The following is a 23,763-nucleotide window of genomic DNA, read 5'->3' on the forward strand; positions in this document are numbered from 1 at the left end:
AAACACTTTCGCTCGGTATTCAACGGTTTTAGCTCGTAGCCCGCACGTCGCTGTTTATTTATTTAGCCGCGTATACATATATATACAATTCACCGGAGCCTTTATCTCGAGTCAGCGTTTATTCAACGCAGTTGTAACAACTGGTATGACGATTTTATTTGTCGCAAAGTCCGTAGATACAATTGCATGTATTCGAATACGGCTGCAGTGACGCTTGATTCCGTAACGGTGTAGATGAATCAGAAGCTCGACAAATTATCACCGATCATTCGTCATTGAGCTTCCAGGAAGCCTCCGACGATTTTCTCTGGTCGAAATATTTCTCTAATATTAACACTGCGATAAGAACCGAGGAGAAAGATGCGACTATCCACGTGTAAAGCACAGCGTGTGACTAACGCTCAGGTACAAAGGTCCGACGATAAATTCCAGGTCTACGCACATGGGTAGCGCAGTCTATTACCATATATATTATATTTTCATTTGATTCCACCGTGATAAAGACGGGGACTCTCACTGTTCGTCCGCGTGATCATCCGCCTTCCGCTGTACACCTTGGTACAAACATGTCTACCTAATTGCGTCGAACGATCGTCTCCGTCCGTTGTTCAGAATTATTTCTTTCCTGCTCGTTGTTTTTCAGGTCATCGCCTCGTGCAGGTCGAGGAGCCAAATGCCCGGAGATAAGATTTATTTACTCGTGTAGGTGTTTCCTGTACCTTTCCGTAGGTATATAATTGTATAGACATTTATAGCCCTGATTTGCCTGTCCGCTTGTCTACCTTCGCTTCGTATGTTCGAAAAAAAATACCAGCTCTCTTTGCGGACCGTATTCCTACGCGTACTGTGCAAACGGATCACTGGGAACGATCGATCGTTCGCGTATCGGTTCCTCTCTACCGGTTCCTCGCCTGAATCATTGACGCTCGATCTCATAGCCGCGGACTTGAGCCTGTCGGATGTTGCCTGGCACAGGTCGTAGCCTCCGAGGTCAAGGTGATCGGTGATCTCATCTTATTATTGCACTTCAATGAACAACATTCCATCGACAAATGTCTCTCGTTGTGGTTACGATTTATCTGCTCGGTTGATCGTTTATGTGTTCATTCACGAGAGTGCGGGGAGTTGCAGCTTGACCTGAAGTATGCGATGAGCGAAGACGTCTGGTTCTAAACGATACTCTTAGATCAGAGAACGAAAGGCGTATTCGCATAAAAAAGAAGAAAGAAACGGGTAATTATGTATTCCTCATTGTTTTTACCGCGACGAATTCCAACGCAGTTTTGCAAATTCCATCCTTCCGAGTGTGACACTGTTAGTATTATAATACTATAATACTGTATAGATTTACTAGTTCTTTCAATTCCAAGTTTGCGTTTTTGCTGAATCACATTGCCGAGAGCGTCTTTTGCTCCAACTAAAAACCTGCGAAACTCGCGCCGTAGTCATAGAAATTTGAAAAAACCATTCACTTATACCCTGATTCTTGACCAACGTTTCGTTGCGCGGAACGGTGCAGTTTGTTAAACTTTTTCATTTTTCTACTTAAAACAGTGATTCATGCAGTGTAGGAGCTCTAAGTTGACACAGCGAAGCATGCCGGCGGCGCCGACGTCGAGCGTCGAGAGGTACTCTCTGGTGATCGGTGACCTCATCTTCCGCCCGATGAGCGTCGACTATCTCGCTGCGTACGTTTTATCCTGACGAATAATAATGATAACATCAACAGGAATAATAATAACAACAGTGACAAAGGATGACTGCGGGTTTCGGGGGGCGGATGTGACGCGTAGGAATGTGGTTTAGCTGTTAGACAGGACGGCGCGTTGGGAGATAAGAAATTTTGCAAAAAATGCGAACAGCCCCCTGTCCCAACCTCTCGAGCGCCGGTGTTACTCGCCCACATCGCGCGATATACATATTCTTTGTCTCGCTCGCGATGTCTTTTCTTTTCTTTTCCTTTCTTTCCTACCAAATACCTAATTGTACGAAGACGCCCGTTCTGCCGCGTTCTTTGTACTTGTAAGCCAAGGTGCGAAATACCTCGGGTCAATGTTTTGCTTTGATAACTAACTAAATCCTCGATCCCTGAGGCGGAATTACTAGGAAGTTTCGATAGATGTTGATCTTTATAGATATCTACTCGTGGTCTATACCTGGCTGACAATCTCACCGCGGAATTTCTTCTCGGCAGATGTGGTCACGTATATGTGTATAATGTATATGCATATGTATATGTATAATACATAGCGTTAACCTACGTGCGACGCGAAACCTCTGATAACGCACCCTGACGTTGAATCAACATTGCGAAATACTATCCTTTGTCTCGGAAAAAAATATATTCGCACGTTTTTCTTTACGACGGCTGTACCATTATACAGACCTGTAAGAGAATTCCGCTTCGTTATAAGGTCGACGGACAAAAAGAGCCTACAATGCTTCTCACAATCGGAATATTATGCCGGCAGTTATTGTCTTCATCAACGGCGCTGAGATCGAGGTACATGGGACACGCGAGTTCAATGTGAGTCGAGCGTGACCGGAATTCACGAGGTGTTACCAGAAGTTTTAATATCCACCAGGTACACCGTCGTTTAATGATGAATAATTAATCGGTGCAGGAACGAAGAATCTTCCCAACAACTTGAGCTGCCGTATCATTTTCTTCTTTCGCATGTTACGAACATTGCGTGAGACGAGCGTTTGATTTTTTTTTTTTTTTTGTCGAAAGGCTTCCGTCTTTCCGACAGATCGAAAGGTTCACGGTTCAATCTCAAAGAGTGCAAGGTTTAAGGTATCGCGTTACAACTCGGGCGCCTGGATTCTAATCCTCTGATTTCCCCGTGTAGATAGAAAGGCAAACTCGGCAATAAAATTCGCGGGTACGGAGCCAGTTGGCATATTTCCCACACCTGTCAGTCGATCCGGCGAATTTCGATGGGCGCGGAGCACGCGTGCCGCATCGTTTTTGGCGCGTGCAGATCGGGGGGACGATCGGTCGGGAATTTGGCGATTCTCAGTTGACCAGGGAATCGTTAGTCCGTTCCTTCGTTTTCTTTTTTTCTTCTCATTTACCAGCTGGAAATACACCAGTGTGGTAACGGTCGAAAGAAAAGGCGAGACACGCGCGCGAGCAAGCGAATCCCACGAGTCGGAGGAAATATACACTGATTTCAAAATGGCGGACGAAATAAAAGCGATATTTTTATATCCGCGAGAGTAAGCTTTGTCGGCCGGCACCAGGCCTTCGTTGCCTCTATTAATACCAGCCACCGCGGCGAGGCGAGCCGGGGTTGCAACAGCGGACGGCCTCAACGAAGATCTCGAAGGAAGGGGCAGCCCCGGCGACAGGGGCGGAAAAAAGTGGCGAAAACCCCGGTGCGGAGATCCGGCTGACAGAAGTCTCAACGTTTTACCAGGACTCGTAACAATATTATTACCCCCGAATCACGGATGTCATCTCGTTCCGCGTCTAAACGATATCGCGTAAACTTCCAGGGTATAAATGCTCGGGAATTAAATATTTACACATGCCGTGCGTAGGTTGACGAACGAATTCTCCGATTGATTTTTTTACAGAACGAAATGTATTATATCAGGCGTGAAAGAAATGGACCGTTGGTTCCAACCTTTTTTCACACTCCGTAGCTACGTTTGGAAAAAAAGACACGTTGGATGTACTCGTTGGACGGCGAGGATTGAAAGGGACAATGTTCCTCCTTGAAACACCTTGAGAATCAGGCTCAACGAACGGCTGCAGGTGAAGGCGCGGTGAACGCGGTCCGTAGACTGCAGCCAGACGACAACGACGATCGGAGCAAATGAGACGTAAACTAATTGATCTCCGTCCGGCCACTGATTTAGCCTGATACCAATACGAGTCGGCCCGTTACAAATCGGTGTAAAACTTTTCAAGAGCGTTGCTCGTTACTCCGATGTAACCGAAAGCGGGTCCCGGCGAGCAGGCCTTGACCAGACGAGTAACGACCAATCAAGAACGGTTCCCTCCGATGACCGGCTATAAATCCGTCCGATCCATTCGTCTTCGAATTCGCCGTTCCTCTCGCGGGATGCAATGCAGCTTCGTCCGCGAGCACGGTCGTTTGTCTTTTCCCTGGTACATGGCACCATTAGCCGCGGGACTCGAAACTTGAGTCGTGTTTCTGCCAAGCCAATGGAGTCCTCGCTTTACGTTATCCCTCGGAGGCAGAGAGGGTGCAGATTAATGGAAGGAAGTCTTCCTTCGCGTAAGTGGAATACCGGTACCGTAGCATGGATCCTCGGAATGCAGCCACGATGATCCTGTCATTTTTCTGTAGATATGTACTTGACATAATAAACATCTACTTATCCATCTATCTACCTATCTATCTATCTATCTGTCCGACGGTCAGTCTCTCATATTCACGTCATCCCAATTAAGGTGCCTTTTAGCCATCCTTAACGGAGGTCGGAGGAAGAAGTCGCGACGATCGAATATCCTGTTTCACTGCACGCTCTCGTCAGCTGGTGACAACCCTGGGTCCCGGGCCAAGACGAGAAGGTTACGCCACTGGCACGTTATGTTGGGTTCTCTTCGTCGAAGTCGGTGGTGGTATATTCGTACCGTGTGCACTCGAAGCTCACGCAATCTTCCGATCGCGCGGCTGCCTACGCAAAGGCCTCCGTTCTGACCGTTCGCCAACACGCCCACGCACCTCACCTCTTCTAGGTGCAAAAACATGTACGACCGCGAATTCGAGAGCTAGGACGACGCGTTCAACGCGACGAACGCCCTTCGTTTCCCTGCTTTTTATCCCCCCTTTTGTTTTTCGACATTACGTCGCGTACGTTACGACGCACGTATCTCAAGGCGCCGTGTTGTAAGACGTATTATGTATCTACGTCGACGTCCGCATGTAAGCTCCGGTGACGTCAGACGTGCCCCCGTAGACTCGACGTAGACGTTATCACCTCGTCGTCTTCGCGCCGCGCCGGTTTGACTCCGTTACGTGCCGAAATGTTGTAAAATCTTTTTCGCTTTTTCCATCTCTCCTTACGGGCAATCGTTTGTATTCGCAGATATGCAGGGACGTGATTTTCGCTCGGATCTGATAATCACTACGCCGTTGCATCGGTTCGAATTATCTTTTCTAGATCGAAAGTCACGTTCCTGCGAACGGACGTTGAATGGGAAGACGTAATTTGTACGCGTCAAATGGAAAAAAATGAGAGAAAAAAGAAATGCACGAAATCATAATTGACGTTATCTCGTCATTGCATTTCAACCGGAGCCGCGGTTCAACGTCGATGACGTAACTGCTGGTTTGGTTCTACTTCCGTCTAGAGATATGCAATGTATACGGGTTATACGTATTAAAGTTCAAGGACTGTCTCTCCGTTTAAATGTCGAAATTCCAAACCTAGGGTCGCGGACCGCCACTCTACAGGGGCCGAATTAATTCATGACATCGTACCGATAGTTTCGACCTTCCAAGTATACCGCGCGTCAATTTTCTATGCCAAAATCTCACGCTGTACCGCTGTTAGAAACGCGATGATCGTAAAAACCGTCGTATTATATAGTAGGACGCGACCCTGTACAAAAGCATGACGGTCGGCGGAATTTCGCAAATTTCACACTTCTCAAGCATGCAAGTATGCCTCGACGATTGCGGTTTCGTATTTCCTTGGCTCCGAGCAAACGCTTACGACGATGACGGTGCAGCGGTGCAACGTAGACGTTACATAAATTTCACAATAATATAACGAGAACAGCGAGCAACAAGTTATCTTTGAAGATGACTCGGAATTCTTCGCTCACTTGCATATCGTGCACTCCTTGTGAACATGAGTCCTCTTTTCAGGGACTGATTGATATACACGGACGATAATTGAGCAACTTGCAATTCGATGTATTCCGCTGTCGTTCGTCCCAACCAACTTTCGTTCGGTTTCTCTTTCTCTGTCATCGAAGATTCTTTAATCTCCGATACTTGTCGTCCCATTACAGCTCACATCTGGCTAAGGTTTCACCCTGAACAAAAACGGGCCATTTGAGAATTTTTCCTTCCTGGAAGGATTTAAATAACGTTCCGTGTGACAATGTTCGTAGACACAGACGTGAATACGTACAAGTCAAATATATGAAGCTTTCGGTGTAAATTTTACTTTTTTCACTGTCACATAACACGGGGGTCGTGAGTCGTCGCGTAGCTCAGTCGTAGGAATAGAAAAAAGACAAGTTAAAGAGCCGTCTGGTCTGGGCTTGGATCCAGTCAGAATCTCATTCCATTGCTACTTGTATGTGGAACAGTAGTTTACGGTTACGGAGATGAGTTTCGTGTTTTTAATAACTTAAAAATATCCGGCACGAGGGAATAATTTGGTCAAGTTTATTACCATTTATAGGTCGTAAACAATTTCTACATATACCTATAGATACATCGATTTCTTCTTCAATACGCGCACGCCGCAGGGGAGAAAAGTCAGTCAACCTAAAAACATTGGCACTTTCAATAATTCTCGAAATATCTATGAGTTGCTGTTCGTTCGATCGAAGCTTGCTAAAATTACAGCGCTAAATCTGACCGTCCTTTCGACATTCGAGTAATCTTGAATAGATGCTTTGGGCGATTTATGCGCAAGTTTGGAACTGGAATTGCGAATAATCTAATTGAGAGTTTCCCCTATAATCGATTTAGGTCTACTTTCAAAAAAGAATTATACACTAATTAGTAGCGACAACGGTATGGCTGTAAATTGTCCGACGTTCCAACCACGAAGGTTATTCTAATAGAGAAAAAAACAAGTAAAATTACCGTGTAAATTATACGTTATCGTTACGTGACGATATCGGTGGCACTGAAAATGCCAGAATACTTACGCGCGCGCGAGTGGGCATTACATTTTTAACTGCATGAACATTTTTTCTTCCTTATTCCTTTCATTTTCACGGTTCTCATGATTCTGACAGTGACTGAAACGGACGGCTTACAAGAGCCGTTCTGTCCCAATGTATGACATAACTCATGGTCAATTAGGGACACGTATCGTTACAATGCGATAGTCCTATCGTACAGCTGTATTGATACGTGAATTTATAGCTTACAGACCGCGATTAATTGTGGAAACTTGAGATCAATCTGCGTCGGAGAAAATAAGACACGTGTATGAGAAGGGCCGACGGCACTTGAGATGGTTGAAAAGGGGTCATCGAAGGGTAATTTGTGGAGTCATTCGAAAGAATTGACTGAAAAACTACGCGTGAAGATGCGTGTTTATTCATTGTAAGAATAGCACATCGTGCAACATTAATAGCCATGGAATTGATACAATTTCACTCACGAATCGTACCACTGCCCCCCAAAATAGCGTCGGGCTGAAATTGTGTCAGGTTAAATGCACTTCACGAGCAAAGCGACGAGTGTTTAAACGGTCCGCCTGTGTAACTGCCACCTGCGACGAGACACGTTTAATTATTACCAAGATTTCGTCGGAGCGAATGAAATTTTGTCAAAACTATTCGTTTCCATATCGCTGGACCGTTTCAATTTTAGACACATCGGGTGTATCTGAATTTATTTTTATAGTGTCTTCAAACAGGAAACTCGAGGGCGATCGTCTCCCGTTTGGCGTCGCGGCGCGTCGCGGCGTCTCCTTGGTACAGTGGTGATATGCGTTTCGCAAAGGCACCTTCTCAAAATAGCCATTAGCCCGCCTAAACAATTTCACTCATATTACATCTCGCGAATTTTTTTCCTGCCGCAATCGCTCTGCGCGTTCATCCAAAAATCGCGAAACGTAAAATACCGCGATTACATTTTCCTTGGACTGAACGCGGATTATTTAAAATATTCCAAATCGTCAGCGAAATATCTTTCAAACTCTCTGTTGTATTCTAATGTCAGAGAGTCGAATTAAGCGCCGTGTTCCAAGTCACGTCCGTCCAGCCAATGCAGGCAATGGATATATGTACCTAACTAATCGCTTAGATTTCGTTAGTGCATCACGACCGCGTAACCTGAACCCCTACGAGTATTTGGAGTAGAAGTTGTCGCAACGGCTGGTCCGCTCATCTGAAATTTGTCGCGATATCATTTTCGCCTTTCTCTAATTGCGTTATATACCTTCAGCAAGTACCTGGTTCTTCTGCAACTCAATGGCGAAGCACTGTTTTGGTAAAATATGGAAGTAGTTTAATCTAATCAAATTGAACCTAAGCTCGTCTAATCTGATATACCTAATACAATTCCCTCATTATAATTGGCGGTTGTGAATCAATGAGCCGGTTGTTCAGCGAGAGCATGTCGTACATAACGTGCTCAAAGGCGACTGTTTACCAAATGGCATAGTCATTCTTTGTTTAAATATTTTTACTCGGATAGAATTAGTCATGCATGATTCCGATCTCACTGCATGAGACAACCACCCACCTTCGAGAATACAGAAATATTTTTACAACTCTAATCACAACGCCGCCTTTATTGTAACATGTATATATTTGCAACTGACCGTTAAAATAATTCATACGAATCGCGAAAATATATATGAAGCTTGTAAGAAAGGCACGTATATGTTTGTTGTACGCGAGTGCTAGTGACAATGAATGTCGGGCTGGTTTCCACACGCCGATATAATTGCTTAGATAATTTGGCACGAGCACGAGTTGAAAAGGAAGAGTATAAAAACAAAAATTGAAGAAAAAACAACTAAGTAAAAGATAACAGTTGGCAACGAATTGTGTTATTCAAAGTATACAAAAATGTTGGCATTATTTTGCAATTGCGCAACCGCTCGTTACACTTATAACATTGGTATGCATAATAATGTTGAACATCTTATTTCGGTTATGCCCGCGGTATAATTTTGTCAAATTTATAGATAAACACCTAGGGATGACGAACGGTGCAGATACCTATAGTGAAGCGGAACGTCGGTTCTTGAAATGCCTGCACCGCGGTTTCTGGCGCGCGATATAAATGAAGCAACGCGTATCACGTTACACAAAATCGCTCTTGAAACCCTTGTGTATATATTTATCCGAGCCACGCAACGGATTTGCGATATTATAAACAATGAATGAACGGTGGAATGCGTTAGTTGGATTCAATACTGCGATCAGCAGGTGACGAAATATGCTCTGTCATGAACTTCGAACAATTCTCTATCCATGTTTCAAGGTGACTTGTATACATATGTATACATCTATCGGACTTTACCGATTCAAAATATTCTATTGCCCGGGGGCGATTTACCGGACTATATCAGTAATGTGATTTCAAACTTATTTATAGCAGTGGAATTGAACTTTGAATTTTATGCAATCGTCAGTCGTCTATCAACTTGCAACAATTACATTCGATTCTCTGCTCATAAAACTGTGAACAATATTTCATCCGTTGTATGCAACTTGAAGTCAACGCGTTGCAATTATTTCACGACTATCGTCGATAGTCGTGAAAAAAGAAAAGCGACAATACTCGTGTCATGTCGGTGTATATACTCAAAAGGCAAAGAAATCGTTGAATATTTGAATTCGAACTAATTGTAAAGCTGAAGATACATGTATAGTGGATAGTACTGCGTACCGATTTCCAGCAAAACTATGCGCGATAATTATTGAACGGAAAAGCAATAAAGAAGACTAACCTTCTGAACGACGAGAGGTGTTCCAAAATCCTTGCCACCTTGAAGTCGGAAGCCCCAAGGTGAATTATCAAACCTGGATAACTTGACGCTGATTAGCTGCGCCATCACTCAAACTTTTTAAATAACAAATTCCAATTGGTGATTAAAATTTGTGAGAGTAATTCAAACAATCAACGAAAGAAAACTTGCGCCAAACGAGCATAAGCAAAAAAAAAAAAAAAACCCTATCAACCGATAATCCGACAAGTACTGTTTATACTTGTTTAAATGCAACGCGCGTTTTCAAATAAAATCTTAGAATTAGTTTATTATAACTTTACGTTTTTACCGACAATCAACTTTCTTCCTTTACGTTATATGTGCGAAATGTGATTCGTGGGACGCGAAGTTGGTAACGAAACGATCGGGAGTGACTGTCTAAGCACCGCGACGATGTTCTCGAGGAACGCGAAAACCGGAGTAAACTCTGGTCACTCGGGCAGGAGCTCTCTCCATGCTCTCCAAACCGGCGACTCTGGCGCGCATGCGTCGTGCCGCACGAAGAGATTCTACCGGGATCTACTGGGATCGGGTCGGCGAGCAGCCGGCGTTGGCATTCTCAGCATTTCCCTCCAGCTCTCCTTTGCGCTTTGGCTATCCGGTGCCCGCAGCTCCTCGTCGAGTCTACGCCGAGCCGACGTATAGACTTAATTGTTAATTGATAGCCACCGTAAAATTCCGCTCATTCGCGGTATCACTGGTTCAGGAATTTCCCGCTGATTGCTACGTCGACTAGTCTATGTTGTATCCGTGAAACGAAAAACCCGAGAACTCGACACGACTGCGATTGTACGCCTTCCCCAGAATGCGTAAAATCGAAGTCTTTGCACATGTATAAATGTATAATCACGTTTCACGGTCAAGCTTTCAACGTGCGCTAACGATTACGAGACATTGTGCTGCTTCGGGAGTTTTATGATTTAACTCAACGGCTTTACATTGGAGAAAATGAGATCATTCCACAGTTGCCACGACCAATCTGGTTCCGCAGCGTTCAGCCGCACGGAAGCCGCAACGCGGTTCGTTTACTTCCGCTGCGTGACGTTGCTGCAGGAGATCTCCGGAATATTTCCTCAGACGTATTTCTGGGAAATTGTGCGAAGCCAGCACGCCTCCCGTATCTTTGGCATGTCAATTGCCATCGAGAGCGAGACGAGTCGTAGTCTTTATTTCACTAGTTGCTCGGTTGCTGCTGCATTTCCCCTTCTCCAGTACCGCTGCAACGGTCACGAGAATGCGAACTAGTTCGTGAATCATTCTTAACACGTTTTGCATGAATTGTTGCAGGTACGAGGGGCCAGCCCTGGTTCTAATATCCTCGACTCAAAATGACCAGGAGACCACCACGCAACGGTTCTGAGCTAGTCAGCGATAGTGAGTCAACGCTTTCGCTGCACCGTCGCCTGTCTTTCGGAACTTGGACCTACGCAGGTATGCTAAATGATTGCGAATTACAATCCCGATGACTCGTTCCGCGGCATTGGAAATTTACTTTGTTCTATACATACTTTTCGCTGTATGCGCAGCGGTAATTCATGACGAACGTCACCGCAGATCGGTACGATGTGATATCGCACGTCTAATCGGTTTTAGGTATAATAACTCGATGATTAAGTTCAACGAACAGGTATGCTAATTCCAAGACGAAATCGGCGGCTAACGAAACGATGTAGCTTTTTGATAAAAACAACTTTGATCAATCGCTAATCGTCGGTAGTTATTTCAACCACAAAATCAGTCAAATTTCTCAATTATAAATATCGATTTCGTTAACGTCGCAATAAGGACACCGCATCATTCATTCACGATACCCAATTGGTCTCTGTGTGTGTTGACGATCGATCGTCGACTAAGAGATTTCCGAGGTTTCTTTTAGAGGTTGCGTAAAAATAGCGGCTCCGTCTTCGAGTCATTGATACACACATTCGCTAAGAAAAAGGAAATTCTGAACAACATTAACGCCTCGGAACAACGAATACAAATTATTTTCCAGCTGCGCCGTATTCGCGCATAATATTCCGCGGTTCGAAGAAACTCACCGTGTTGAATGTATGGTTGAAGAACGCCAACAATTGATTGTACCTAGCACAGATTATGCGCGAAATACCCAATTCGACGTTGGAATCGAATCGTCGTCGTTGCCCATTACTGAATCGAATGGATCAAGAATGATCGCGCAGTTCAGGCATCTGCATGGAGGGATGCATGTATGCGTGACCGGTAATAGGATTAAAATATTTCTTGGGTTCAGATTTCGAAGTACGTGAGACGAGTTTGAGATATGGGGAACACGGGACGGTCGCGACGAGAAACTCATTATCGGCAGACAGTAGTAGTCATTAACCCCGGGGAGTTTCTGTCTAAATATATCGCGTCAAAATCAACAGCTCTTGCACGCGTGTCTTGTATACGTGACCGCAGGATATTACCTATGGTTGCGTAGGAAGCAGCGGATAATATACGAACTGAATGAACTTCTGGCTGTCGTGTCAATCTGATGCAATGACGGACCTTACTTTTCACCACATTCCATAGATAATCCGGTTTACACTACGGTTTACGGCTAAGCTGCTGATGAGGAGAGGCTCCGGTGCTCGTTGGAAATAAGGGCTGACTTGGCGACGCGGTGCAGCTTGGAATTGTAGAGTTTAAATTTAGTCGTTTTTACGGACGAGCTACAGCATCGACCGAACTACTCCTATCAATGCAGCTCGTATAGGTGCACAGCTTCATAGAGAGAGAGAGAGAGAGAGAGAGAGAGAGAGAGAGAGAGAGAGTTTGGCATTATTACACGATCTGAGCCGACAGCAGGCGCTGTTAAAAATAGGACTTTTTCTATGTGCTCAAATTCGCAGTCGATAGCTAAGAAGACTTGATGCAACAATGCAAGTCCATGTAAATCGGTAAGTAAAACAGTGGCGAATTTTCACTCACGTTTAGGAGAATTCGTTACTTCGTTTGCATTTTTTTCTATTCCTGAGTCGCTAATAACGCTTGCGAGTGAAGAGAGAGACAGGAAAAAGGAATCGTGAATCGAAACGATCTAACGTTTTTCCGTGACTTGCGGTTCGAGTCCGGAAAATTGCGGTTCGACGTAACCCAGCTGCACACTTTATAGTACGGAGACTCGTGTATTTCAGGAGATACGTAACGCCACTTTTAAAATCTACATTTCAATTGAGAAAATGAAAGTAGAGATATCCTGATCGTAAAAATAATAAATCTCAGGAAATCAGTTTTTTTTTTTAACCGATGACGGTTGATTATCTGACGACGAGCAAGGAAATTACAAATACAGCGACTGGCGGAGAGTCTTAAAACATTTTATCCAATCAGCAGCCCTGCGGTATTTTCAATTTCACGCTTTACTGCAGCAAAACGTAAGCTTTTATAGAACGAAATAACGAACACTTCGGAAAAAACCTTGACGTAAAGTTATTAAAATGGTACAGGGTACATAATATTATTACATACGTATAGGTTGTTTTATTTTTTAATTTCTTATCTTGAGAAAATCAAAATAGTCCTAGCAATAAATATTATACAATAAATGATTTTATCATACAGTAAGTTTGATTACTCTCGAGTTTAGTTTACATTTTATTTAATTTATTTTTTCTTATCTGGTAAATTCTTACTCGAAACAAGCGACTCGGCCACTTACTTGCTGTAATTTATTATATTCGCATGGTTAAAATTCTATTTATTATATTATAGTATTATGCGTAAAAATTTAATTATCGGTGATCGTTGTGCGCTCGGTAGTTTGATCCTCTATAACACTGGGAGTTGGTGATTTCTGCAACGGATAAGAATATGCTTGTAAAACCTTGCAATATCTGTACACAATACATAACGCGACTCTTGACGTTGGCTAAAAAATAGCGTTCTAATAAATAATAACACTATCTAAAAAACCCGCGTTCCCAGCATACCGATGCTCGACATTCCAGGATGTGTACCAAGCGAGGATGCAGAAGACAAGAAAAACCGGGTGACAGGTGGCATGGCGCCGCGATTCGGAAAATAAAGAAAGAATAATTAAACGCAAAAGGAGAAATAATGCACTTACGACTCGTTCGAGGATATCTTCCGCCGCGATAACCTTGGCTGGTCGAACCGGGATCCCCTTTTGCGGTTCTGCCTCCATCTTGTGGATCATTTTATAAGCCGAGGAATTCATCAGGTGGTCGTAGTTCGGCAGATTTGTTTTCTCGTATTTTTTGAAATTTATCCTGAAAACAGATCGACGGTTGGTTGAGAGAAAAATAGCCACCGATGCCGAGGAAGTTGACCCAGTGCAGTTTTTAGCTTCCCCACAGCGTTCGTATTCCGTAGGCAAAATTTTGCTGGATCACGTTGCCTCCGGTTTTAGCTTCGCGAAATACCACCGTGTGATTGCAAATATGTCTATTATTCATACGTCACATACATTTACACGAAACTGCCGGGGCTGTGCTCGTTTTCGGCAGATGTAGAGGACAAAAATACTGTTATATCATCGTCATACTCATACACATCGCCTATCTTTAAATAGCTCACCCAAGCGCTCTGCCGTTTAGAACTTCGGCTTGGGAAGATAAAACCTCGGCGATCATTTCGTCATTGAAAAAGTCATTCGGACACCTCCATCTCCTCCCGTAGGTTAGCTCGACCTGCTTAGCCTGGGGCCAGAGGTCTTTCGAGTGTTTTCTCCCCTGTTTTTGCTGAAATCAATATAATCGTCGATTCAACATGCTGCAATTTCATCAATCGTCGCTTCTTCGGGGAAGAGTAAACGTTGGGTAATACATTATTTACTTGGCGAACCGGCGTGCCTCATTCTCAGTATTAGTTTATTCCTTCACGCCTCAGGCAGGACAAGACAGAGAGCTTTAGGGCTTTTGCACGTGACAGTACTGATCAATTCACACTGGATTCGCAATTCATGAGACACTGGTGGCCCAGCGTACATATCTTATTCACAATCTATGCAGGTGACACGTTTCCTCAACACAACACGAGATCCGCTAGTTACGTACGACGATTAACATACGTGAAATATCGCACTCGTTTTTCTGCACGTGCAACAAGAATACGAAATTTTGATCGAATCGGTGGTTATTCTAGAGTATGGTGACGTGAACGTGCAAGACAGGGAAAGAAAAAACATTTTGTTAGATACCACGGACGTAACGGAAGCAAAGCTAACATCGTAGATGGTTCGAATCGGTGCCATTCGGCTTGAGTTGTTACATTGAATAAAAGGCTGGGGCATTCCGGCGTATTCAATCTGACAGCATAGTGATTCACGGTAATTGTCAGTCGGATTCGAAATCTTTACCAAACAAGGTTTCTCTCTCTTTCCATTCCGCTGAGGAGAGATTCCAGTAAAAACTAGCTTATTGCCTTTGGAATGATAAGAAACCGGCGGCTGGGTTCAACTTCGGTCAGATTCGAAGTCAGTCTGAATTGAATGAATGAACCGAGACCTTGGACCCTTACGAATAAATCATCACACTATCGGTCCGTGTATTTTATCAGTAGGGAGAGTCCACGGTTGAGGATTTTTATCAACATTTAAGAGCATCGTACGTACATAATGAAATCGGTAAAGTGCAACGATCTGGATTCGGATGAAAGATTGATTCTTATTAAAATCGGTACATTCACGCGTGAACAAGGTGAGAGACAATGGAACAGAGGAAATTCTGGGACAAACATCCTTCCACGTATAATAATATACCTGTAACTCTTGTATGAGTTGATCTTTTGGCGACAAGTTCGGGTCTGGTTTAAAGCTCCCTATAATACATTCATTAAACATTGTTTAACTTGCTATTTTGGTATTCGTGACTGCGTGGGTACAGTCATGTATCACATGTATGTATTCAGTTTGACGATTGCAACGAAATATACTCACTGTCGGATAACGCTGGACTTGCATCTCTCGATCTTATAATCTGCGTCTCGTAGGATATGACAAATTTCTTTACCCTATCGTCCTTCACCTCTATCTCTTCTGCAGGCTCGACTATCTTTGGAACGTCGTCAGCTTCGCACGGTGCTGCACTAGGCTTCTCATCGCCGTGACTTTGATCTTCGTCTCTATTTTCCTCGACTCCATTCTCCCTTATGTCATCCACGATTTCTTCGTAGTGATGCTCTTCGTCGATCATCAAACTTTGTTCGTCCTCCACCTGTTCCGAGTAGTCTCCCTCGGTTATTTCCTTGGTCATTTCGGAATTTTGCTCTAAAATAAACAGACATTGGTCACCGACAGTGCGGACTCGAAACAAGTCGTCAATTGGGCCTGTACCTGATACCAGACGACTGCTACTCAGGCTGTCCTTACTCACTCCGCTGAGCTCCATTATTTTGTACAGTTGTTCCGAAACGATTCTTAAATGTGTTTCTATCTCGCTCGGCAATTGCTTAAGAGCGAGTAGTTGGCTCTGAACGCTTTCCAATTGCTTTTCGAGATTCAGCTCCGTGGTCACCAGCTCTTTCATCTTTTCTTTGTCGAATTTGGGCACAGATATCTGTTCAATACTTATCTCTGATTCGCGAGTTTCGCAAGTTATTTCTTCGGTTCGAACAGAATCTTGCTCGCCGCAATCGCCCCATTCAACAACCTCGGTAACTTCTTCGATAACTTCCGTCATCCCGTCAGCCTTTGATCCTGGTCTCGATAATTCTTCTTCGGAATTACAGACTGGGGGTTCTGGTGTTGCCGTTGGCGTTGGCGCAGGTGTGGTCTTCTAAAGTTGGAGAAGAAAAATCGTGAACTTATTTTTGATCTACAAGTGTCCGTGAAAAGTACTTGACAATTGCCGTATGATGGAAGGTTATTTCGAAACATCACCTTGGTCAAAATGATCGTCTGTTTACTGAAGCGAATAACAGAATAAATTACACCGCAAATTACTCGTACTTTCACACGAACACTTTTCACAGTCTGAAGGATGCTGAGGATGATATTGCGTTTAAATGAGTTTCTACACACTACGATTTTACCGGCAAGGTTATAATTTAGTGAACTCTTTTTTGATATTCTCCAGATATGAGTTTCATTTATTATTTTTCATAACTCGAACCTATCCCACATGCAGACTCTGATGCATCAAACCAATCATATCATTCCAGTTGACCGTGTGTATTTCCATATAGATGTTCTGTCCTGCCGTCGAACTAACAATAAATGATAAATGAAATACGATGCTAGTTCATAAACATGCCGTAAATAATATTCTTGACAATACTACACTAAAGTCAATCCTGAAGCAGTAAATTTGATGAATGATTGCATATTATAAATCGTCCTACGAGGTAGCAAGTAACGAATGATCTTCACTTATGTATGATTTAGCATCCGTTATACATCACCACCGTTCGATGAATGACACCTATATTTCAGTCCGAACAGAAGTTTTGAGTATATTAATAAGTATATCATATGCGTGGTAGTGAAACGTGATCAATGCGCCGATATATTTTCTCCGGTAATAAATATACTTGTCACCTTTCAAAGGGGCAACTGCAGTCACAATTCGTTCGCAAGTTATTAAAACTGATGGTTGAGTGAACTCGGTGTACGTATGTACGAAGCGATAACCGATGTAAAACAATCTCCTGATCTTTCAAGCACTGAAGAAACACCGACACCGACGTTTGAAAGTTATTTGTACCCGTAAATTAAGCAGACCATCGATGCACACAGTATCAGAGCGTAGGCGAACAACTTCGTAAAATTAATTCCAATATTATTCGTCACACCTTCGAACAATACCGTTGGCACGAAAGACAGCCTGCGCCCTGAACTCGACTCGTCATATCGAGACTCGATTTTTTCCGAACAAATACGTTTGGTTCTTTCCGAAACTCCGATCACTTCATCTTCTGTCAGTTTGCCATTCGCGTTTTTATCGAATATCGTATTTCAATTAAACGACATCTTTCCGTTTAAAGTTATTTCATTTCTATCTCTAGTCTTTTATCGCCTCCTAGTCTTTTTGTGGAATATTTCGATGAAAGTTAAGCTTTTCTTCGAGGAAATGCATTTCGTTTTAATCGCGTTATGGCTGGCCATTGGAACACCGATCTTACATGATTTCGAAAGAATACAGCATAACCAGGGATTCGCACTTTTGAAATTGCGCGTTAACAGACTTTGTAGCTGTGGTTTCATTTTGACAAACACATCGTAAGCTTTCCAACGAACTGACTTTGTACAAATTTTAACCCTTTTTCGGAATTATCACTTTTATGATTCAAATTTTTACCATTTTTTGTGGCCCTGATACTTCCCCTACGAAAAATATTATCAATTAATGAGATGTATTTCCTCACTAGACCGAATTTGAAATTATTATCGATTTTCAATTTTCGCAGGTAACAAACTTTGAAGTATAATTTTTGCCTACGAACGATTCGATATTATTTACAATAATTTTTTTTACCATACTAATCCAAGTGTTCTGTCGGTTCATATAATTTACAATATAATGTCTTACAAAAAAAATTTTCGGCTTGCGCAATCCTTTCCACGGCTCCGATGTTGGTTTGAACTCATCCTAAAACCTGATTCGCTAAAACCCTAACGTGATTTAACAAAGTGTCGTTTTTATCAAGATATTTCTTGAAATACCGATCTTTCCAGTAAATTCTAGTTTTTCTAGTCGTCTTCAATGGTATCATCAGTACTCTGTTCACCAAGGTGGCCCAGTCTTTGCCCTTAAAAATGCTATTCTCGAATTGTCGACTTCTAAAATACAATTTTTCCACCTTGCGATTAGCACGGTGTGGCTTCGCACGTGAATCATCCCAAAATTGACTACGATTCCAAAAAACCGGCCGAAATATGACAGATTCTTCGTAATTACTACGAAGTCTCTTCGAAAAAATGGAGTTTCTGAGGATTTCACCCCGCGAAGTTTCATCTAACGTCGAACTCTCGGGATTTTCCAGCCTCGCGAGCGTCGATTGGCTCTCGATATACATCGTTACCTGGGACGGCGGCTCCGGCGAAGGAATCGGGCCAAGAAGCCCTTTTTCTGTGAGCCGTTCGATGAAGCTCTTCTTCTTCTGCTTCTGGATCACGACGCGATATTGCTCGCCCTTCGGCTGTTCCGCTTCTGTCTTAGGCCGAGGCGGGGGTCGTTGAGGTTTCTGAAGGAAAGTTGTCGAGCGTTTCAGCTCCTGAACCTGGGGAGGGTCCGCCGTCTCGATTTTTTGGAGCTCCTCCAGGACTTTAGACTCTTTCAGCAGCGCGGCTCGGGGTCTGAGCTTTTTGAAATTTACTCTGGAAATGCAGTACCAGGGATTAAATAGGCGGTCATTTTTTCGTCCGAGGACGGAAACTGGAAGTAGAAAATATTCAGGATTCCAGTCTTACCCGAGAACCCCTTGTTCCGGCAACAATTCTTCCTCCTCGAGGATCAGCAGAGCTATTTCTTCGTCTGTTAAATTCTTATTAGTCACAACCTCGCTGTTTGCGTCCATAGGCTTGCTCATGAGTGCTTCTTCGTCAGGATCCACAACTTTCTCCGGACTTTCGGACATTCGTTCAGATTCCGTAAATTCGGTCGTGCAAGGTTCAGGTACGGATTCTTCTGGCACTTCCGGAGAATAGACGGGTTTTAGTTCCTCAAGCTAAGATTTGGATAAAAATGTTCAAACATTTCCTACGAACGAACTGCGTCTAGTGTGTCTTATTCTGTCTCGAAAAAATCGACAAAATGTTTATCAAAAAAAAAAAAAAAACAGCACTCACAGGAATATTATAGGGAACGATGTTTTCCTGTTGAATGGCTTCTATGACTTTCTCACTGTCTTCACTCCTGCAACAGATGGAAATAATTTATGTCTGCGGGTGAATTTGCATAATCCGATAATCTCGCGCCGCGAACAGTGATAAATTATCTAAAAATCGAGAGCTGGGCTAGGATGTTACCTGAGAACACTCAAGACAAAGTTGTTTCCCGCTAATACCAAAGCTTCCTGGGCCCTTCCGTGAGTGTAACTGCTGATAGGCTGATCATTCAATCTGACAACAATATCACCTACTCGAAGTCCCATGCACTCCGCGAGGCTGCCTTCCGTTACCTGTGAATTAAAAATATGATGTAACTTCTACCGAGGGTCAGTTATTTATTGTGCCGTGACACAAATATTCGTTTGGTACATTGGGTTAAAATTTGGAAGCTCGCCTTGAACCGGATACCGCAAGGACGCTTTCAAGCTCAAACATTGCAGTATCTAATTATTGATGGAAGTTTGATTAGCTATGCCAAGAACTGATCTGTTCTGTTCGGAATTGACAATTGTAATGAATTTTTTTTAGTAATTCATTGTGAGAAAAATAAATAATTTTACATTTCTGTTTGAAATACGATGGGGGTATGTAATCATGATTTGCGAATGGGGTTATTGGTGAAACGATGAAAATACGTACTCTAATGACTGTTAATGGTTGCGGGAAGTCACTGCCACCCGCTAGACGAAAGCCCCATGGTGTGTTGTCGAACTTTGTGAACTTAATGTCAATCGCCATTTTACTCTACATCTAAAAAAGCACAGGCAGACATTCTATTACTAAACTATCTCTGGCATAGTATAAAAAAACCACAAATCAAGCATTACGTAACGGTTAGCCACTGCAGTCTATGAGAAATCGCATTATATATCGCTGTTCCGTAATCCATTCAAACTAACGAACAGAGGCTTCCTCTACGTATCACAAATTTGATTTAAATAACCACGACATAAACTGCACAAATCTGAAAATCGACAAGTGGAGCAGCACCCGGGAGAATTTGAAAAGGAAAGATCGTTGGCTTCTTGTTATTTAAAAATTCACGCGGTACACTTTTTCTTCAGTCCGTTCTAGCCCGCGTCCAAGTAATCACCCAGTCAAGGATGATTAATCTCATACGTGATAATTATTCCCACAACGGAGAAGAGACTCGTAGCGATGAGTTAGTCATTCGGTGATCTTTCGATACCTGACGAATCTGTGTTACGAATGCGGAAGTGACGACGCAGTCGCGGTCTAGGTTCGCGAGTATAACGAGTAAAAGTTTTGATGACGTGAATAAATATTGGTCATGATACTTGCCAGCGAAAGGAACGGGGATTGACCTGTAGCTCGCGGCACTCAGTGCACCATTTGGCAAAGTTTGCAGCTCACCAAATGGAATGGAATAAAGTACCGATTGCTCGTCTCTGCGGTTGCGTTATAGAGGCTCTCGGTGAAACGGTGTCAGTACAAGCTTTGCCAAAGCCCCAAAGGCAATCAATCGCTCGCCACAAATACCCACCCACCCGCGGGTCCCCGACTGCAGCTGATCGATTTAGATCAAGCTTCGATTTCATTACTCCTTTACTAACGGGCCGGAGTACATCGGGCGTAGACGTACTAAACACGGATCATTGTTACGCTTCTTACCTATGCTCGTAACGCTAGGATATTAACACGTTACACCACGAGGAATATTTCCCATTCCAGAAACAGCTGATGATCTGTATAGAGGGTACTTGCACATTTTATTAGGCGAAATAAAATATTGCCTGGTTTGAAATGTGAAAATTAATGTTGATCCCGGAAGACCCCGAGAGAAGGCTTTGCGCCTCTGAAGAATCACAAATTTCAACCTAATTATGACAACACTGAACGTTTCAAATTCAGAAATTTGTTTTACTATTTTGTAACTCACATTACTATGTATCAAAGTTAACTATAATTTATAACTTAATCAGATTCTATGCTTAACTTTAATAACTTTATTTGTGACTTAGTCATAAGATTTTCAAGCTCATTTATATGCATTGTGTTTTTATAGAATTTCCTCCGAAAGGCACGAGATTTAAGAAAATCAAATTTTTATGGACAAAGTTAAAAATTTATTGATTCGCCGCTTATTATTATTGACTGATAATTATCTTTATCTAGTACTTCTGTAATATTATAGTGTGATCTCCAGAATACAGTTACACTGCTGATTTTAATTAAACGTTACTTTTATTAGTAAATATTCTTCAAAATTAGGTACCAGATAAATTTAATTTGCGTCCACAAAAATGATTTGTGATGGTCGGAGAATCGTTTTCGGCTTTACTGGTAACTCTAGATCATTTTATCAGTCGGTGGTTTAAAGACCTGTGTCCGGCGGTCGCAGCAGAAGCTTTTGCGCGAAACTCAAATGCATTTTCGCAGACAGAACTAACCTATAACGTAGAATTTTCTGCTATTCTTACAATTTGCGGACTATTAAGGATGTTTAAAACTCTCAGCTGCAGTAAAAAATTGTCCGGAAATCTGAGGGTATTAGCACTGAATAAACCCACAGGAAAGAGATGTTCCAGTAAAAAGGTTTGGCATAAAGATATATAGGTTATGTACTTTACTTCTGTGAGTAGATACATATAATATATGGATATTTTTTCTCTTGCTACGATTGTTAACTTCCAATAATTGCAATAAATCCTCAAATGTGATGACAGACAAATTTTAGGCAGCACCCAATTACCTACCGAGGATATTTTCTGGTATTCAACCTACCGGTGACGTTCATTTGGGAAATTATTTAGGTGCGATACAAAAATGGGTTGAACTTCAAAACTCTAATCAGGATGTCATTTACAGTATTGTGGATATGCATTCCATTACTTTGCCACAGGTTTGTATAATTATTGCCCACATTTTTATGCCAATATTTTATAAAGACAAATAATCGCGAATTCTAACCAAGACGTATTTACGTTTTCAGGATCCAAAAGCATTAAAGCAAAACATTCTAAACATTACTGCGACATTATTGGCATGTGGAATTGATCCCGATAAAAGCATTTTGTTTCAGCAATCTACAGTTTCTATGCATACTGAGCTTTGCTGGATTCTCAGTTGCTTGACCACTATGCCACGTCTAGCACACCTGCCTCAGTTCAAAGAAAAAAGTGCGACAGTAAAAGACGTTCCTCTCGGGTTGTATATTTATCCTGTCTTACAGGCAGCTGATATTTTGCTATACAAGTAATTACTCCACACATGCAAACCGATTTTTCTACAAAATTTTTCTGATGAACACTTCAAATGGCAATATTGTGCAAGGACTATGATATATTAGTGGAATTCTATTGCGACACAGTTTTTTTCAAGATAATTATTATTTTTTTTCAAGTACTGATCGGCTAAGAGTCAATAATATTCTAGGTCAACACATGTACCAGTTGGAGAAGACCAACTACAGCATTTACAATTGGCTCAACATTTAGCAAAACTGTTTAATGGAAAATTCGGAGAGACATTTCCAATACCTCATTCAATGATCAATGGTTAGTTCATAAGTTCACGCAGTAAATACCAGATGTAAAGGTATGGTGTTACAATATATTTTTTCTCTGTATTGTTCGCAAGATTAATATTATTTCAGATGACAGCAGTTGTAGAATAAGATCCTTGAGAGATCCGACAAAGAAAATGTCAAAATCTGATCCTGATCCCAAGAGCCGATTACAATTAACGGATGAGCCGAAGGTTCTTTTAAACAAAGTTAAAAAGGCAATAACGGATTTCACCTCTGAAGTTACTTACGCACTAGACGAAAGACCTGGTGTCTCAAATCTTATCACCATTCATTCTTTGTTGAGTGGAAAAACACATGATGAAATTTGCAGAGAAGCCCAAGGTCTTGATACCGGAAGGTATGTCAATGTCATTAAAATATATTTGAAGGGCTCCTGAGGTTTATTGTTATTGAATAAAACAAAACAAATTTGTTTCAGGTACAAACTGGTTGTTGCAGATGTTGTTATAGAAAAATTAACTCCTATTCGTGAACGTTTACTTGAACTCGAAAGAGAGCCTCAGTACTTGGAAGAAGTTTTAAGAAAAGGTGGTGAGAAAGCAACAGATATCGCCTGTGATTGTTGGCATGAAGTTAGAGATAAAGTTGGGTTGAGTAATAACGTATTGTCGAGCGCGAGTAAACGGGAATTAGGGAAACTGCAAAGTAGCCTGTAAGTCTGCAGAAAAACTGTTTATTGTAAATAAAATATAATTAATTATTTATACCTGGAGTAGGATACATTATTCTTAAACACACTCATCTACAT

The 23,763-nt window shown here is 42.3% G+C and overlaps 3 protein-coding genes across 10 annotated transcripts in view; 1 reads left to right on the plus strand and 2 right to left on the minus strand.

Annotated features, from left to right (window-relative positions):
- The window catches only part of LOC107223452 (PDZ and LIM domain protein Zasp), a 32,691-nt gene extending 22,520 nt beyond the window's left edge, over positions 1–10,171 (minus strand). Inside the window, exon 1 of the mRNA XM_046746668.1 lies at positions 9,634–10,171. Within this exon, the coding sequence (XP_046602624.1) occupies positions 9,634–9,738 (105 nt within the window). The 5' untranslated portion in view covers positions 9,739–10,171. The remainder of the gene's footprint in view (positions 1–9,633) is intronic.
- Positions 8,717–23,721, plus strand: LOC107223449 (tryptophan--tRNA ligase, mitochondrial). 4 transcript variants are annotated; one of them, XM_046729736.1, is made up of 8 exons: positions 8,717–8,798; positions 10,960–11,103; positions 21,158–22,021; positions 22,164–22,328; positions 22,419–22,681; positions 22,862–22,983; positions 23,082–23,352; positions 23,434–23,721. In XM_046729736.1, exons 3-8 carry the CDS (start codon positions 21,740–21,742, stop codon positions 23,669–23,671), a joined length of 1,341 nt encoding a protein of 446 aa, XP_046585692.1. In that variant the 5' UTR covers positions 8,717–8,798; positions 10,960–11,103; positions 21,158–21,739; the 3' UTR covers positions 23,672–23,721. The 4 variants fall into 4 exon arrangements, with proteins under 4 accessions (XP_046585692.1, XP_046585693.1, XP_015518613.2 ...); XM_046729737.1 differs by lacking the exon at positions 8,717–8,798 and adding an exon at positions 8,919–9,164 and having other exon boundaries at positions 22,509–22,681; XM_015663127.2 differs by lacking the exon at positions 8,717–8,798 and adding an exon at positions 8,919–9,164 and having other exon boundaries at positions 21,916–22,021.
- LOC107223467 lies at positions 13,161–20,935 on the minus strand. Of its 5 annotated transcripts, none has more exons than XM_046729725.1 (12): positions 20,768–20,935; positions 20,105–20,215; positions 19,604–19,755; positions 19,424–19,490; positions 19,046–19,302; positions 18,658–18,952; positions 15,971–16,412; positions 15,575–15,904; positions 15,398–15,456; positions 14,215–14,378; positions 13,745–13,907; positions 13,161–13,471 (listed from the first exon to the last, which is right to left on the minus strand). In XM_046729725.1, exons 2-12 carry the CDS (start codon positions 20,201–20,203, stop codon positions 13,406–13,408), a joined length of 2,094 nt encoding a protein of 697 aa, XP_046585681.1. In that variant the 5' UTR covers positions 20,204–20,215; positions 20,768–20,935; the 3' UTR covers positions 13,161–13,405. The 5 variants fall into 5 exon arrangements, 4 of the variants coding, with proteins under 4 accessions (XP_046585681.1, XP_046585682.1, XP_046585683.1 ...); XM_046729726.1 differs by lacking the exon at positions 20,768–20,935 and adding an exon at positions 20,298–20,658; XM_046729727.1 differs by lacking the exon at positions 20,105–20,215.
- Positions 23,722–23,763: the final 42 nt, after the last annotated feature.

The sequence above is a fragment of the Neodiprion lecontei genome, chromosome 1 (genome assembly GCF_021901455.1).
Source record: "Neodiprion lecontei isolate iyNeoLeco1 chromosome 1, iyNeoLeco1.1, whole genome shotgun sequence".
NCBI classification, from domain to species: Eukaryota; Metazoa; Arthropoda; class Insecta; order Hymenoptera; family Diprionidae; genus Neodiprion; species Neodiprion lecontei.

What these genes read in the sequence shown, in the direction of transcription:
- LOC107223449 (XM_046729736.1), top strand. Translation starts at nt 21,740, where the DNA reads ATGGTCGGAGAATCGTTTTCGGCTTTACTGGTAACTCTAGATCATTTT. An exon ending in ATTCCATTACTTTGCCACAG is followed by an intron (nt 22,329 to 22,418) that starts GTTTGTATAATT and finishes TTACGTTTTCAG; the next exon opens with GATCCAAAAGCATTAAAGCA. An exon ending in ACCTCATTCAATGATCAATG is followed by an intron (nt 22,984 to 23,081) that starts GTTAGTTCATAA and finishes ATATTATTTCAG; the next exon opens with ATGACAGCAGTTGTAGAATA.
- LOC107223467 (XM_046729725.1), bottom strand. Translation starts at nt 20,203, where the DNA reads ATGGCGATTGACATTAAGTTCACAAAGTTCGACAACACACCATGGGGC. An exon ending in TTTGTCTTGAGTGTTCTCAG is followed by an intron (nt 19,491 to 19,603) that starts GTAACATCCTAG and finishes CATCTGTTGCAG; the next exon opens with GAGTGAAGACAGTGAGAAAG. An exon ending in CGCCGGAGCCGCCGTCCCAG is followed by an intron (nt 16,413 to 18,657) that starts GTAACGATGTAT and finishes CTCCAACTTTAG; the next exon opens with AAGACCACACCTGCGCCAAC.